A 16,819-nucleotide genomic window follows, 5' to 3' on the forward strand; every position below is an offset into this window, starting at 1 on the left:
CCTAAAGAATTGTTTGCTAAAAATGGAGTCTCATATTTATTATGTGTTTGGGGTTCGGTTTTCAATAACTCTAAAGAAACCCAACATATTCCAAGAGTAAATCTATTCAAAATTGCTGGCATGGGGATAACCATTAAGCCTTAAGCATGTATTCTTTTTTTACCAACAGTGCCATCTCCTGTGGAAAATATTCAGGTCAGTGTCAAGACAGACACTATCCACGTTTCGTGGTCTTCTGGCTCTGGACATGTGGATCATTACAGACTGCTGTTACTGGATAATCATGTACGAGTTCATGAGGTTCACCAGGAAGGTTCTCTGACCTCCTACACTTTTTCAGGACTTACAGCTGGCCACCTGTATAACCTCTCTATCATAACCCAGGCTGCAGGATTGGAGAGCAGCAGTTTTCAAACAGTCAGGACAGGTATGATTTCAGAATTCATCACAAGAAAACAAGAAGCTAAGACCATAACCTAATAGTATGATAGACATATTTCAGAATAATAAGTGATTCGTGTTCCAAGTTAGAGACACCATAAGCTTATTTAATTCTCTAAGTTACCACTACAACAAACTTAGAGGCTAAAATGAAAGTAGAAGTGTGAAAGGGAAATGGAAAAAAGGTAAAGTAGGTTAAGAACTCTAAAACTAAATGGTGGTTTGGTTGTTTGGGGTTTTGTTTGCCTAGTTGATTGGTTTGATATGGGTTTTTGTGGATTGTTGGGATTTCTTTTTCTTTTCACAAAGAGATATTGATTCACAGAGCTTAGAAATTATTTTTTTTAGGAACACTTTTCGGGCTGGAGTTCTGTGGTCATAGAGATAATGATGACATCCTACTAAAACACTTATGTAGGCAAACAAGGGTCATGCCTTCGCTCTCGTTAATTTCTGGGAAGAGTAAGATACAATTTCTTCTACAGAAATCTTATAATGTAAACATAATGTATATTAAGTGAAAATATTGTTATGTTTAGGATGCACAGATGAGTGCTGTTGTCTGGGCTGTTTGGGGAATTATACTAATTTGATTTTTTTCTTCAGAAGTTTTTATTTCTTTCTGTTGTTGGGTGAAAAAAAATTTAAATCTCACAGGTATTCTTAGAGCATAAAAGCATTCCATGTAGCTTGCAGCATGGTCCTACATTTTAGTACCTACTGTTCCTCAGGCCTGAGAAGTTAAGATATTTGAGGTAGCTGTGCTTTTCTTTTGGTGGAACATTTGAATAAAAATCCTTTTTACACTGGTGAAAAACAGGCATATCTGCAGTCATGCATGTAATACATTTACTAAAATGTATGCAGGCATCTCTTGTTCTTAGGAGCATGTGCATTATCTGGTCAAAGTGATGGGTGTGAGTGTAGACACAGCTAAAAGATTTTCTGTTTCATGAAAAGAGAGTGGGCATCATAAAATGTGTCGTTCTCAGAAGTGCAATGTCTTACACAGGGCAGGGTTCAGTTGCACTGTGACCAGATCTTGCCCTTTCACTGTTCAGGCAAAATCATTCATATTCTATCTCATATAACTGTTCAAAATCAAAACTTAACTGTGGGAGTTTGGAAGGCAGCAGGTCTTATATGTTTTGTGACGGATATATTTTATTCTCTTTCTTATTTTCCTTTTTTAGCCCCAGCTGAAGTCCTAGATTTGATGGTGACTAATGATGGCAGCTTAGATGCTTTAAAAGTTAAGTGGAGAAGACCTTCAGGAAACCTCAATTTCTATAATATCACTCTGTCTCATCTTGGATCAGTTAAAGAAGTCAAAACTGTGCAGCCACCAGTCACAGAGACGCAGTTTGACAAGCTAACTCCAGGACGTCTTTATCAGGTTACTGCCCGCACAATCAGTGGTGAACTGTTCACCGATCGGATGGCAACTGGCAGGACATGTAAGTCTTCTGCTTCAGTAAGAACATTGTAACTAATGCTATTTTTTCCTACACTGGCCTTGTAGCAAGTCACTGTAAGAGACAAAATAATTTGGATTTCAGGCAAAATGAGATTAAGAGCACAGTACCGTTTCAGGAATATCCCCTGCTGACTCTCTGGCAGCAGTTAATCTGACAACCAAAAGCAGCTTCAGCATATCTTGTAGCAGGCAACAGTCATGAATTTTTGTTGGACCTTATAGTTGAGTGAGTCTGGGACAAAACTGTTGCATACTACTGCACTTCTGATCAACTTTGTTATCTTGAATTCAGCTCAGCATACTATATAAACTGAGTTACTTTATTGGAAAGTGTGCATGTAGTCAAATTATTAACAGTTTTTAAAGTAATTTTTCAAGGTCTAGTCTTATTCCTTCTTCCAGACACAAACGTACAAACTGGAAAATATTATGTCTCGGATTTCTTTACTATAAACAGCTTGGATTAACAAAGGCATGTGACAGCCAGGATAGAGCGGAGTTACTAGTTTTTTATCTTCTTTCAGAAGTAATAATTTTCTTTCGGGTATCTTTTGTATGAGTTCTGAACCTGAAAAATCCTGCATAATTCTCCCACAGCATTACTGGCCCTAGAGGTGTGTCATATTTTCCATACCAGCCTAGCCTGAGCAAAAGTTGACTTAGTTAGAATTAGACTTAGAACTAAAAGTTCTAACTCAGTGAAGAATGCATTTATAAATTTCTAGTAGACTCAGAGTCAAAAGGTAGAAAATATGTGTGTAAGAGAGCAGAGTATTTATTTTAGAAAATATTTATTGTCTACAGCTAAACATCTCATGTGAAAGTCACATCCTTGACATAACTAGCTGATACCCCATTCTCGGTGGAGGCTGGAAGAGCCTTAGAAGTCTTTCATGTCCAGAAAGTACAAAGCTGGATTAGTTTAAATGCTGGTCTGTTTTGTTTGTTTAGCCTACCATTAAAGTCCTTTAAGGTTACCATTTCAATCTAAAGGGAGAGCTTCAGGCCCTCACTCAACACCACTGATCCCCAGCTTTGTTACCTAGACCCAGTGCTTTCAAAGTTGGGGATTTGAAGTCCTATTTCCAAGCATGCTGATCATATGCAATTCCTTCCTTTACCATAGACACCAAGAGCTTTGAAAACAATCACTTCAGCAGAAGCTCTGTGGAGTAAAGATAAATTTGTAAGCCCAGACTGTTGGGTCTACAGATGCTGAAGGGATTAAACTCTTAGGGTCCCACTGTAAGTTACAGAGAGAGCCAGGTGCCCAAGAACATAATACACATTGCTGTGTATTGCTGCCTATGGCAGCCAAGAAATGTTGTGGTAAGAAATATGGACATCTCAGAGACTGAAACATTATGCCATTAAGGTCATCTGTGCTTCCTAACAATACGTTGTGTGCTTTTATCCACTCGCTCAGAAATTGAAACACATTTCCCCATATTCACTGGCATATGGGAGTTCTAGGTCTGATATCCAGCTATGCCCATGGGAAGTGAAAAGGTGAGTATTTTGTGATGCTGGTAGAGAGGTTTCAATCCTGTGCTAGATACTGAGCAATTAAATAGTAACTAAGCTAGATAAAGCATAAGGACGTGATGCTAGCCTTGTAGTTTACAGTTAATACTTGTGGATGGTCTCAGGGCTCCAATGTTGACCTCTGAGTATCTATTACGAAGCTGACAGGTATCCTGTCCTAAGGGTCAGCATCTCTCTTCTAGTCTCTGCTATCTGGCTAATACTTAATTATTCCATGAAAATCAGAAAAGTTTCAGTGGCCTAATGTGACCTGCAGGAGTATAGGGTAAAAGGATTAGGAATGCAAATTCAGGATCCTTGAAGTACAGGACAGGATGGAGTGGATGCTTTAGTGGACCACTTTTATGGCACTGTCTTAACCTCAGTGCCTTATACAGCTGGGAGGAATTAGGACATACTAGGTGGAAGAAGCTGTTTCTGTGAAAAAAGCCATTCAGCTCTGAATTTCTGCTGCTGATACCAGAACTGGGCTGATAGAGATTGAAGTTTCAACCTTAGTGGTGAAAAAAATTGATTGAGAGTTTCTAAGTGAGCTGAAGTGCAGGAAACAACAGGGAACTTGACTGAAAACTGCAAGATGCTTCCGGGAAGTGCACAGGGGAGATTTTGCCTGACCTAAGAGGGTTGCCCATTTCTGATGTCAGAAACCAGAAGGAAAATAAGTGAGTGGTTTGTGTGGGGAAGAGTAAAAATTGTCTTTAAAATGAAAGCCAGCCTTTGCAACAAAATAACTCATGTTGCTCTAGCTGTTCCAAGACTTGTACAATAGCTGTTCTGTGAGACAGGTTTTGCCTGTACATTTACATCTCACCAGAAATACCCCATTTCAGAATTGCTTTTTCACCTTCTCCTTCTCCAGTTCCCCAGAAAGTTTTGGAGCTGCAGGCAGGTGCTAGCAGCTGGCTGCGGTCTCTGCAAGTGACCTGGGTGCCCCCTGCGGGAGACTGGGAGAGGTACCACCTTCTCCTGTGGAACCGCTCAGCCCTGGTGCTCAACACCACCCTCGAGAAGGACACCACCGAGTACCTCATCCGTGATGCGGGCCTCATCCCAGGGAGGGAGTACGGCGTGGAAGTCATTGTGGAGAGTGGCAATTTGCAGAGCAAGACAAGTTGCATGGGGAGAACAGGTCAGCATGCTCATCCAGGCACTGTGAGAGTGCAAAGTGTTCTGTGAACAATGATAGACTACGTGGGAATTCACAAAATAACTTTTCTATTAATACTATTTAATTAATTAATTAAATTAGTTAATTAAATTTCATTAACTAAATTAAAAAACTAAATTAATTAGTTAATTAATTCACTAAATTAGTTAATTTAATTAATTAACTAATTAATATTTCTATTAATATTAATAAAAGGCGTAAACTACTTCTGTAAACTACAGAAATAATTTTAAGAGTTCTGTGAAAACTTCTGGGATTACTTTTGTAGTAAAAGTTTTGTTAATGAGAGCTATGGGAACTATATCACAATTCTGTCATGACTCAGATGTTACATTACATGTTCATTTCACAGCTATATTTTGTAGCTGATTGTAGGGCACCCTATAAACATCTTAAAGACGGCACTATAGGCCTTCCTGTATTGTTCATCAGTATGTTTCCTTGCCAGTCTGTGTAAAGAATATTAATGGTGTGGCTAAGGTGTATCTTAGTATAGCTATCCTATAACATCCCAGTTCTTGTTTTTGTGCTCCATAAGTCTATTCAAGTCTGTGTTTCCAAAGGAAATCCATATATGCTACAGGGACATGAGTGGAATTCTTTCGCAGTGTTAGTCAAAGCCACATCTGATTTACTTCAAATTTAAAAAATAATTCCTATATAAGTGTTAGAATTTCTGCTTAGTGAATGCAGAATAAGTGCAATTCAGAGGAAAGGAAGACTTGGAGTAGCAATAACAGGCAAGGCTCAAATCTAACCCTTATCTCACTGAAGAATGGGAGATAGGACAGGGCCATTCTACTTTATCCTCACCCTTCCTGGGGCCTACCTTTTCTACTATACCCTTACCTGTCATTCCCTGAGGACTTAATTTTGTTAATTTTGCACAACAGTAAGAACAGTAGAAGCTACAGAACCGAAGCTTTCTCTGACTTGTAGCAAACTTGATCAGAGCAGGATACATCTCATCTTCCTTACTTTGACATATGTTGCAGTAATTTAAGATTATGGTGTTACTTTTAATTGACATAGCAAAGCGATTAATAATTGGATCCAATGATTTTAGAGGTCTTTTCCAACATAAGTGAGTCTGTGATTAGAACATGATCCATTAAATAATATCTTGCAGTGGATGTATCATGACTGTGTTTGACCCAAAGTGAGGTGCACAATGTGTCTGTTATGAAGTATAGGTATTGGGCCCTGTTGTGACTCAGTTTTCTCTTACATTAACCCACAGACCTGGAAAGTGAATTGTATTTCAATGTGACAGGGGCAAAATCAGATCAGGGACTATATTAGGCAAGACATGCTTGCTGTATATGCAGATGCACACACACGTGAACCCACACAAATTCACTGATCAAATTCTTTCTTTTGTGCCACTGGAAGTTTGAAGTGTCTCCCAATTTGACTGAGGTATAAACCAATGCAAAATCAATGTCACTCTGACCCTATAATTTGCATCCTTGTTTGTTAGAAGTACATTGGTGTAGATCTGATTTATGGTACAAATGTCTTATATCGCTGTTCAGCACCCAGAGTGCAAGAGGAAGTTCACTGACTTCCCTGCATTTCCATTTGCACTAGAACGTGTATCCTGATGTAAGTTTAAACCTAAGCATTACAGCCATAGTGCGTTGCTGAAGTCTGCTGCTAACAGTCCTTTAGTGGAAGAGGGGCACAAATACTAGATTTGTAAGAATGACTTCCTAGAGAAAGGTAAAGAATCTCCTCTTGATTGCAGATACTCTGTTGCTGTCACATTTCTGTCTTACGGAACACATTTCTTACAACAGCTTGAGATAGGGAATTTGTGCTCACTACACAGTCCTGCTCTCGTTGTGATATCTGTGTGCTTTTCCAGCTCCAGAGCCTGTTCTCCAGCTCCGTGTAAAGCATGCTAATGAATCTTCACTTAGTGTCATGTGGATGACCCCTGTTGCAGAATGGGATGGCTATGTGGTTTCCCTGGGAGACAGCGATCTTACTATTGTGAAAAAAGGACTTGCAAAAGAAGCTAAGGAATTCACTTTCACTGACTTGGTACCTGGAAGGAAATATACAGCTACTGTCACAACCATTAGTGGGACTTTGAGCAACTGGACTTCAGTAGAAGGAAGAACAGGTATCATCTTGTCAAACTGTTTTAGTCTTCTGTTAACCATTAATTTTTTTAATTTTTTTTTGCTTTGTAGTAAACTGAATTAATTCACTGTATAAATCTCAAAAGTCTTGATCTTATGGTTGTTTCTTCAGTAAAAAAGTTATATGTCTGCATTTCTCGTTTCTGACTGTCAGTTACCGTGCTGTATTTATTTAAGATTTTTGGGAAATAGCTGTGTAATTCCTGGCAAAAGAGTTTTCTGAAATATTATGTCACATCTAATCAATCTACATTAGCACATGATTCCATATAAGTAGAACCATTTTCACTGTGTATTTTCAGGAGGGTCATTTCCTTGATACAAAAACATTCATCATCTGGGAAAAAGAGAAACATCACCACACAGGGAGATGTTACTTTAGGGGGAACATTCCAAGGCTGACAGACACTAAACATACGTGACCTTGAAGATGTATTTTGAATCTTTTTGCTTTTCTGATTGCAGAATATGTATTTGTTACTGAGGATGATGACTGTGTCACAAGGAAGGTCCTATTATCGCCTCCTGCAAGTTGCTGATTTTGTGCACATGTGCAAGTTTTAAACCATACAGGTTGCTTTACTCTGCTTAAGCATTCTCCAGTGCAAGCAAAATTTTAAAATGTAGCTCTGGCCTTGCACAGCATGGGGAATTACAAGCTACTTGTGTCTGAATCTAAGCATGCCTAGGGTTGCTGGTGGTCCTTACTTAAATTTTAGAACTCCTTCCAAGGCCTGATAAGTTTAGCTTTCATTTCTCTGTTATGTTATTAGATAGCTGGAATTTCACTTCCATCTTACTTACACCCCTTTAGGGGACCTATTCAGGCATAAAGGTCCCACTTCACTAGTATGAGTCAATGTTTGAAAACGCATCAGGCACTGATTGTTTGTCAATATTACATTCAAAATGAGTTAAAAAGAAGAAACATCATTTAGCTTGAACATAGGTTTTAATAAGTGTTCCAAACCTCTGAATCTTCTTTGCAGCAGAACAGCTTACTAGGCTTGAAAAATATTGCTGTAAATATGACAGGAGTAGGTCATACTTCCATACAAGACTGGTCAGCCTCCAGTGGAACCTGCAGTATCACTGAAAGAGCATTTAACAAAGAAATGTGGCACTTTAGTGTCTTGTTCGAGCTAAGTGTTATGAGAACATTATAAATCAGGAAGGATTTTTGATTGAGTTTTTTGTCAACTTTACATTTTCTTCAGCTATGTGCCTAACTTTCTAGCTTTTGTTAATAATTACTAAACCAGTACTATGTATGCAAGAGGGTTGATATGAAACAAGAGAGGAAGAGTGCATTCACATTTTATATAGTTAGAGTCTTCTTTATTTCAGTTGTGCTTGGTCATGTAAACAGAAATCTTTAGAAGTAATTTTATTACCTTGCTTTGACCAAGTATTGTCAAACCAAATGAAAAAAAGGATTTGGGGTAAAATTTGTGCTACATATTACATTCCTTTGTTATTTCTTCATCCTTTTTGGTTTGCCTAAGTTCATGAGCTTATGCTTAGATAAATGTTATGTTTGTTTAACAATTCATCTTTTGATGCTATAAAAGTGCTAAAGAAGTTCCTGCAGGTCTTCTGACATAAAAAGTTAAACGACAACTTTAAAGTCGGTTATCCCCAAAATTAAATGGTCTGACACAGTATAGATGACTGTGCCTGAGGTATTCTTCAAACAAGTTTGCCATTTATTAGAAATGAAAGATTGGGAATGGGAGAGGAAAGGGAAAATGAAAGACACAGACTGTATTTGAAGTAGTCATCAAAAAACCCCGAGAGATTTCCTAAATTGATGGCTTTTATTTAATGATATTTATAAAATGCCATCTCTTTTGGTTTCCTGATATTGAATCATTCTCATCTGACTGAGAAAAGTTGTGCTAAAGGCTGAAAGACCTTTCTGTGCCTTAGTTAGTTTCCCATAGACCACATCCCAGACAGGAAACAGTCCCCAGTTAAAGTATTTTTAGTCCTGTTGAGTCTGGCTGCAAATTGGAATGTTCTTTTGATGCACTTCCTCAGTGTGACTAAACTTGTGTTCTTTGGGGGATTCTGTTTTGTTTTTTTTTTCTTCTCAGTAACAGTATGACAATTTCCTTTTCAGTGCCAGCCCAAGTGACAGGTCTGACTGTGGCAAGTCAGGGATCAACCAACAGCTTGTTCACCAACTGGACAAGAGCACTGGGAGATGTAGACTCATACCAAGTGCTGCTGATTCACGAGAATGTTGTCATTAAAAATGAAACTGTTCCTAGTGAAACCAACAGATATCACTTCTATCCCCTGAAACCTGGAGGACTCTATTCAGTTGTTGTCACCACTGTCAGTGGAGGAATATCTTCAAGGCAAACGATTGCAGAGGAAAGGACGGGTAAAAAGGAAAACACTCCAGCATGCTTTTTGGTAGTTCTTAAAAGCTGAATTTATCTAAGAGAATGGTCTTGTGATTAATCCACTGCACTGAGAAGTCAGAAAAACAGGAGTTTCATCCATATAATTCTATATGTGCACACTGTCTGTCCAGATTTGTGTAAATACAGCTTTATAGAGAGCTAACTGTTCTAACTGCAGTGGGAACTCTACAGAAGGATCACTCTAGCAAAGACAAAAATATGCCCTGAGAATAATGAATAACTGTGCTGGGTGAATCACTCCTTGGAAGGGACTTTCTTGTTCCATTGGCTGTCTGGTGGTGTAGGATGATTGCTCTGTACTTATGTGTGCCAAGAACCTGCCTAAAAGTGCGGGAGTGAATTTGTGTGTCAGGTTCTCACAACCCTTTTCTTTTTCTTTAATCCAGCACCAAAGAATGTCCTCCAGGGCTAATTAGTTACTATGAGGTTCTTCTGTACTTCATAGAGCAAGATTTACAGTTGCATCAAATTCTTTAGGTTTGAAGAGTCATGAAATGTAATACCAGTTCTGTGGATATTTAGAGGAAAAATTTGACAACATAGTGCAATTTCACCCATTATGTGATTTTGGCATAGGCCAGGCATTCTGCAGTTTTCTGCACTGTTCTCCTTGAAAACAACTATTTTCAGGTGAAAAGGCAAAGCAAACCTGAAAAAAAATGGAGAAGAACAATACTAAAAGGCTTAAAGTAGATAAGCGTATTTGATAAATCTGGGGAGGTTTTGACTCTGACAGCTGTTGGCCAGCCCCTCTGCTGAGATAAGTAAGTTCAGTGCAGCAGAGTCCAGTGAAAATGTGGAAGTTCGTTATGTCTAAGTTCTGCCCCAGTAATAACTGAGAGTTTTGTTCCTGAGTGATGATACTTCTGGCAGAGCCTTTGGGCTCACCTTGCTGGCTTCAAAAACAAGTGGCATTCATGTTTCGTCCACTAGGCGTCAGAGAACCCACTTAAAATGAAAAATTCAGCTGTGGGCCTCAGCATCTTACCAGCCTCATCAGTTACTGCTGTTATTGAGGAAAGGCAATTTGAAAGGATGACTCAACTTGTGGAATTTTAGAAGTGCTGGAATCAGGCCACCAAAGACAACTTCCTTCACTGTATTTTAAAAAGGAGATGAATGTTGTTGAGAGGCAGTCAGTGCAGAACTTCTCAGGAGTCCCAGACTGCTTATTTTGCAGGGGATGATTGGCTAGTTAATGCTTTTCTTGTTTTTTCCTCTTTGTTGCACAGTTCCTTCCAGTGTGACTGGAGTAACAGTAAATAACTCAGGTCGGAGTGACTACCTCAGTGTTTCTTGGCTGCCAGCTTCTGGAGATGTAGACAGTTATTTGATAACACTCTCTCATGATGACAAGATTGTTCAGACTCTCACCATTTCCAAATCATTCAGTGAATGCTCCTTCAGCAGCCTTACTCCTGGGACACTTTATGATGTGATGATAACCACAAAGAGTGGAAAGTATGAAAACTATTCCCTCAGCCAGGAACGAACAGGTAAAGACAAACTCTGGGCAAGCACAGTCACTGGCTAATGTATATGTCAATGGCTAATGTATAGCCATTACCAATGATTTATCGATATCTGACCAAACTTGGATGGATGAGTGGATGTTGGAGGGTCAAACCATAAAATTACAGCTTTATAGACTTAGTTGTATCCTTATGCCCCTTTTGTTGCTTTATTTCATGCAAAAATACTTCAGCATAAATAAAAGTCATGTCAGTCCTTAGGAGCGAGAAATCATGTATCAGTTTTGGCTCAAATGTGTTGTCCTAACCTTAATGCTTCTACTTGGCCCTTTAAGTATATCCTGAAGAGCATCTCTTCAGAAAGTTATTGAGGCACTGAAAGAGCAGAATAGGATAGGCTAATTAGTAAAATATTAGTGAGGTGTCACAATAATGACTAACACCCATGTCAGTTGGTTTTGGTAATGTAACACACGTGTCTATGGTTTTGGTCATGCAATTTTCAAGGAATGTTAGAATAGGAATAGAGAAATCTCAGAAAAGTATGGCAATAATGGTGGAGAGCCTTTTAAAACTTCCTCAAAGATTAAAAAAAACTGAGACTTTACACTTGGTAAACCAGTAGAACAAAAGAAAGATTGTAGGGGGTGCTAAAATAACAGAGTATTGAGTCAGTGCAGTTTAAGTCTTCTCATGATCTAAGTGAAAATCCACGGAACAGCCACAAGGGGATGAGAAACAAATTTTGGATCAGTGTAGTGTCTGTGGAACTCACTACTCTTACAAAAATGGAGCAAGTTCCATAAAACCAAAAATTAGAAAGGCAAACCATTGTATTGTCATAAGATGTAAAGCAGCCTGGAAACTGCAGATACAATTCAATCCACATTGTTGTCATTTTGCAACTTCCTCAAAAAACTCTGGTAACTACCACAAATACAGTTCTCTACCACTACTCTGGTTACTTCAGGGAGTTATTGCTTTCTGAATCTTTAATTGCATTTTTTTTTCTTTCAGTCCCTTCAAGTGTCCAGGGACTGACTGTCAGCAATTCAGCCAGAAGTGACTACTTGAAGGTGTCCTGGTTACATGCATCTGGATATTTTGATAATTATGAAGTGATCATCAGGAACAACAATGATTTCATCCAAACAAAAAGTGTCCCAAAGGATGAAAATGAATGTGTGTTCACCAGTCTGGTCCCAGGGAGGCAGTACAGTGTCACGGTCAGCACAAGGAGTGGGAAATATGAAACCAGTGAAAGAATCTACGGCAGAACAAGTAAGTAAGCACCCTGGAAACATTCTGAGACATCCCAGAGTACTTTTTTTTTATTTACCATACCCAGGAACAAAAATTTCATATGATCTTAACATAGAATGTTGACTATTACTCTTTGAATGTGTATTATGCCAAATACAGAAAGCAGTATTTAGTTTTTGACCAGTGTTTAAGTTACAAACAAAAAAGTGAGAGACATGTGCTGTTAAACTGGAAAGCAAATCTTGAAACATTGAAAGCCAAAAAACAGTTGTACAGTTTTCCACATGAGCTTAGTATTTATAATTTAATTATGTCAGAATGTACTAAACAATTTTTTTCTGGTCATGGAAATGTGGGAAAGAAGATAGACTAGACCTCACTCTATTCAAATTGCCCCAAGCACTGGAATTGGGAGAGCATGGGGCAAGAGTGGTAAGGTTGCTGGTTGGGAGCCAGCAGGGATCTGGGTGCAGTCTTCACCTAGCACCATATGTGAATTAAGGAGCCATACTGAAAAACTCAGTTTATTAACAAAGATGTAGCATGGGGCAAAAATAACTCACTTGTGACTGGCACAAGTTAGAAACTGCATTATGGTGCTGTATCACACAGATGGATTGCCTTGGCTTGGCACTAGCTCAGGCCTCTTTTCTCTGTATTTGTATTTGTAAACTCCCTGCAAGCTCCATTATTATTTACTTATTATTTATTACTTTTATGCAGATAGATTGTGGACTTCTGTTCTGAAATGGGACCTTCCAGTGTTAGATGGGGTGCAAACTACCCAAATAAATGCAATCTACTGCTTTTTCTAGGGAACCAAATGAAAAATTGTAGCTCAGAAGCATGGCTTCAGAGCTGCTAGCTTTTTGCTGTTATCTGTTAGTAAGTACTGAGAAGTTTTCCGTCTTTCTTCTCACCTCTTCAGTGCCAGAGTCAGTGAAGGAGCTGACTCTTAGTAACAGGAGCACAGAAGATCTGCAGGTAACTTGGTCAAAGGCTGAGGGGGATGTTGATAAGTATGAGATTCAGCTCCTCTTCAATGATATGAAGATCTTCCCACCCATTTTCCTTGGGAACACCATCGAGGAGTATTGGTTCACAGCTCTGACTCCAGGACGTCTATACAAAATTCTTGTTTTGACCATCAGTGGAGATGCACAGCGTGCTACTTTCATAGAAGGCCTGACAAGTAAGAAATAATGTGGTATTTAAAATGTGTTTAGGCTTTTCTAGAATGAAGCACTGAAAATCAAGGTTGAGCCATGATTATATTCAAGCTCCTGTAACACTCTTGGAGACAGATCTCATTGAAAATCACACTAGTACTTCAGCCAACTTGTGACCCATGCTTAATAAAAAAGTGTTGCATTTACTAATATTTGATGGTTGGCAGAGAATCCGATTTGTTGCATGGGAATTGTATTGAGATGTCAGCATTTAGGTTTCTGTTACTCCCAAGCATGCCAGTTGTTTGCTTAGTGTCTCTAGCTTAATCACTTACCTGTAAAATAGGTATTTTACACCTCTGTTTACCTACCTGAAGTGGATGATTGAGATAATAATGGCAAAATGGCCAACTAACTGAGGGTACCTAAAGAGCTTTCATTTTTTGAGGTGTTTTTAAAGCATCATTTCGACAAGAGGGAGGTTACACGTAGAATTCTTTTTTAAAATGACATAACGCCGCACAAATATTTACAACTTTACTTGTGTTTACCCATGCGTGACATGCCTTGTACCTGTAAATGATCTTTCTCTTTTGAATCATTTTTCTATGGCCATAAAATAGGTAGAAATTAGGAAGCCTGAGTCAAACAGGAAATTTTTGAGCAGATGCCTTTTTGTTCCCTGTTTTTTTCCAGTTCCAAGCAAGGTCCGAAACATTCATGTGTCACCTAATGGCATGACAAACAGCCTGAAAGTGAGCTGGACCCCTGGAGGTGGAGATGTTGATTCCTACACAGTGACTATATTTCAGCAAAACCATCAGCTTGATTCCCAGAGTGTCTCCAAACACATCTCTGAGTACATGTTTCACAAGTTGGAAGCTGGGGAGCAGTACCAGGTGGTGGTACAATCTAACAGTGGCACCTTGCACAACAGCTTAGAAGCTTCTGGGAGAACAAGTATGTTTCTTTTGAGACAATGAGAAAGTTGCATTATATCTTCCCAGAGACTGACCCTTGTTTAATAATGTTTATGAATGTACCATAGGGGGGACATTTAGATTCATGGGAAGTTTCTATCTCAAAGCATGAGTCATGAGTCATGGGTCTGTTAATATCAGTGAGATGTGTCATTTCAGTAACTTTACCTGGGTGAATGTGCATAGAATTCTAGTCCAGCCCAGTGTCCTCCTTCATAGGATGAATGCAGTTCCATCCCTCTCATTTCCTTTGGCTGTACCCATCTGACACATACATCCATTCCATGTGTAGTCAAGTATTGTATTCTAGCAGAGCCTATTGCATGATCAAGCCTTGTTAGACAACACATTGCCCCAGTATCCAGGGTGTCAGAACATACAAAACAATGCAATACCTTGTTTTTAATCTATTCTCTCTTTAGCACCTGTATTTGTTATCTACGGCCTTGATTTTTGTGCAGCAGCTGCTGGCTAACATTTTCTATTCTGGGCTACTATTTTGCACCAGTTTACCACTCCTTTATTTTTCATATTCCTTTCTTATCTGTTTCAGTCTGTTCATTTCACTCTACTTCTCCATCTTTTCATGATAGTCTATAAATAGCTGTTGCTTCTCCATTCCCAGTTCAGATATCCATGATGCTCTGTGAATTCATGTCTTTATTTATGTCTAGGAATTATTTGTTTGCATAAACATATGCATAGATATTTCTTTTCCCACAAGGGAACCTGAAAATATATACTTAATTACTTTATTCAGAATTGTGTATTGAATGGGCTGTATTTCACCTGGTAATATCCTGTCTTTAATTGTTGCTTCCAGTTCCAGCCTCTGTCCAGGAATTACTAGCCCATCATGCTTACAGCAGTCATTCCTTGTTAGTAACGTGGCAGAAAGCTCCTGGTGTAGCTGAAAGATATGATATTCTGCTCTTGAATGAGCAAGGAATCCTCCTGAGTAACAAATCAGAGCCAGCTACTGCCAAACAGCACAAATTTGAAGATTTAGTGGCTGGCAAGAAGTATAAAATACAAGTTTTGACAGTCAGTGGTGGACTCTTCAGTAAGCGTGCAGAAACTGTTGGCCGAACAGGTAATTAGAACATCTTGGTTTACTTATACTTCCCTCAGTCAGATATCATTAAGTACATGAACCATCTGTATATTTTGATTCTGCAAAGATTCTAGTAAGGTACAGACTCTGGATGTTCATGCATCATTTTTCCTGATACATGCTTTGTATGTGAATCTGAAACTGATTATCATAATAATGTGACCGTGGTTCATAAAAAGGATATTAAACCAAAATGCTGAATGCTTCCCTCTTGTGGAAATACCTGAATGCTTTATTGTCATCAAGTTTTTAATTCACAGTCTCAAGGTTCTTAGTGCAAGATTGATGTAAATACACACTTCTAAACTCAAGGCCAAGTCTTGATTGCAGTCTTTACTGATTTAAAGCTTTTTGTAGAAGCTAATGGATGGTTCTGTGTGAGCACAGTCTAGAGAATCAGGCCTTCTGGGAAATAAAAATATTGTATTGGAGAGACTCAGTGGCATTCCATAAATGATTTCCCCTTGTTTCTGACAGTTGCTGTTGATATTACTTAGCTACTTGTGGCTTAATTGAAATGTGTTACAGCCATGAATTTATTAAAGGTTCAGCTTAGGGCCTAGACTGATATTTACTCTTACATTTATCGTTCTTTTCAGTTCCAGCAGCTGTTACAAATCTGAAAGTCACAGAGAACACCACTGACCGACTGTCCTTCAGCTGGACCACCTCTCAAGGGGAGCTTGATTCGTATGACATCTTCCTATACAATCCAGACAAGTCCCTTCATGACAGGATTTCAGGAGAGCAGCATCTCCAGCAGTGTTCATTCCAGAATCTGCGTCAAGGCAGGATGTATCGAATGGTGATTGTTACACACAGTGGAGACCTCACTAACGAGTCATCTGTCTATGGAAGAACAGGCAAGAACATCTAAGAAAACCATCTGTCTCCAGTGTGGTGCTCATGGGGGACACCAGTGAGCTGGTCTTAGTCTGATGCTCATACTAGATTAGAGCAACTATTATCAAAATTGGCTCTAATATGTAAAGAGCATTAGATACATAAAAAGGTAAATTCTGAATGATGTAGTTACAGCAGGAAAAATTAAGTGAGGAACCCTACAACAGTTCCCAGGAGCTTGTGTCAGAGGAAAGACATCCCAGTGTATGCTCCTTAAGCAGGAAAATGGCTGTCTCCTATTCTAAAAGCAATATTGGCCTGAGTGGAAAAGGCAAAAAGGCAAAGCAAGTGGTGTTAATGGGATAGACAGTCTACCAGTGAAATAAAACTTGTTTCCCATGGGAAGCTCTGGTTGCAGCTCTGGGTGTGTTCAGCCACATTTGGGAAGCAGAGTTTTCTAAGCAGCTTTAGCAGCTCTGACATTCTGTGAAGCCTTTCTTTATTCACCTTGTGGCACCTTTATTCTCCTATGTGGCACCACATAGGAGCCCCTCTGTGGGACTACGTCTGCACAGTGGTGCACTTTCTTCAGCTGCCTCAGAAATGGGTGTTTCCAAATACTGACTAGGAAAAAGCTGCTTAGTATTTGCAAAACTATCCATTATAAACTTTGCAACCTCTTTTGGTAACAGTGGCAGTTCAAAATAATAAAGGAAGCTACTGAGATATGCTTTCTGCTTTCCAGCCAGCTGTGGTGGCTGTCTAGTT

General features: G+C 39.0%; 1 protein-coding gene across 3 annotated transcripts in view; it reads left to right on the forward strand.

Moving 5' to 3' along the window:
• LOC131592812 (receptor-type tyrosine-protein phosphatase beta-like) overlaps positions 1-16,819 on the forward strand; it is a 61,251-nt gene that overhangs the window by 23,115 nt on the left and 21,317 nt on the right. For all 3 annotated transcript variants that reach the window (XM_058864603.1, XM_058864604.1, XM_058864606.1), the window contains 11 exons: positions 170-427; positions 1,635-1,898; positions 4,323-4,592; positions 6,499-6,759; positions 8,901-9,167; positions 10,443-10,706; positions 11,700-11,963; positions 12,874-13,137; positions 13,811-14,074; positions 14,918-15,187; positions 15,808-16,071. In XM_058864603.1, the coding sequence (XP_058720586.1) occupies positions 170-427; positions 1,635-1,898; positions 4,323-4,592; positions 6,499-6,759; positions 8,901-9,167; positions 10,443-10,706; positions 11,700-11,963; positions 12,874-13,137; positions 13,811-14,074; positions 14,918-15,187; positions 15,808-16,071 (2,910 nt within the window). The remainder of the gene's footprint in view (positions 1-169; positions 428-1,634; positions 1,899-4,322; positions 4,593-6,498; positions 6,760-8,900; positions 9,168-10,442; positions 10,707-11,699; positions 11,964-12,873; positions 13,138-13,810; positions 14,075-14,917; positions 15,188-15,807; positions 16,072-16,819) is intronic.

Source organism: Poecile atricapillus, chromosome Z (genome assembly GCF_030490865.1).
Source record: "Poecile atricapillus isolate bPoeAtr1 chromosome Z, bPoeAtr1.hap1, whole genome shotgun sequence".
In the NCBI taxonomy this organism is placed as follows: domain Eukaryota; kingdom Metazoa; phylum Chordata; class Aves; order Passeriformes; family Paridae; genus Poecile; species Poecile atricapillus.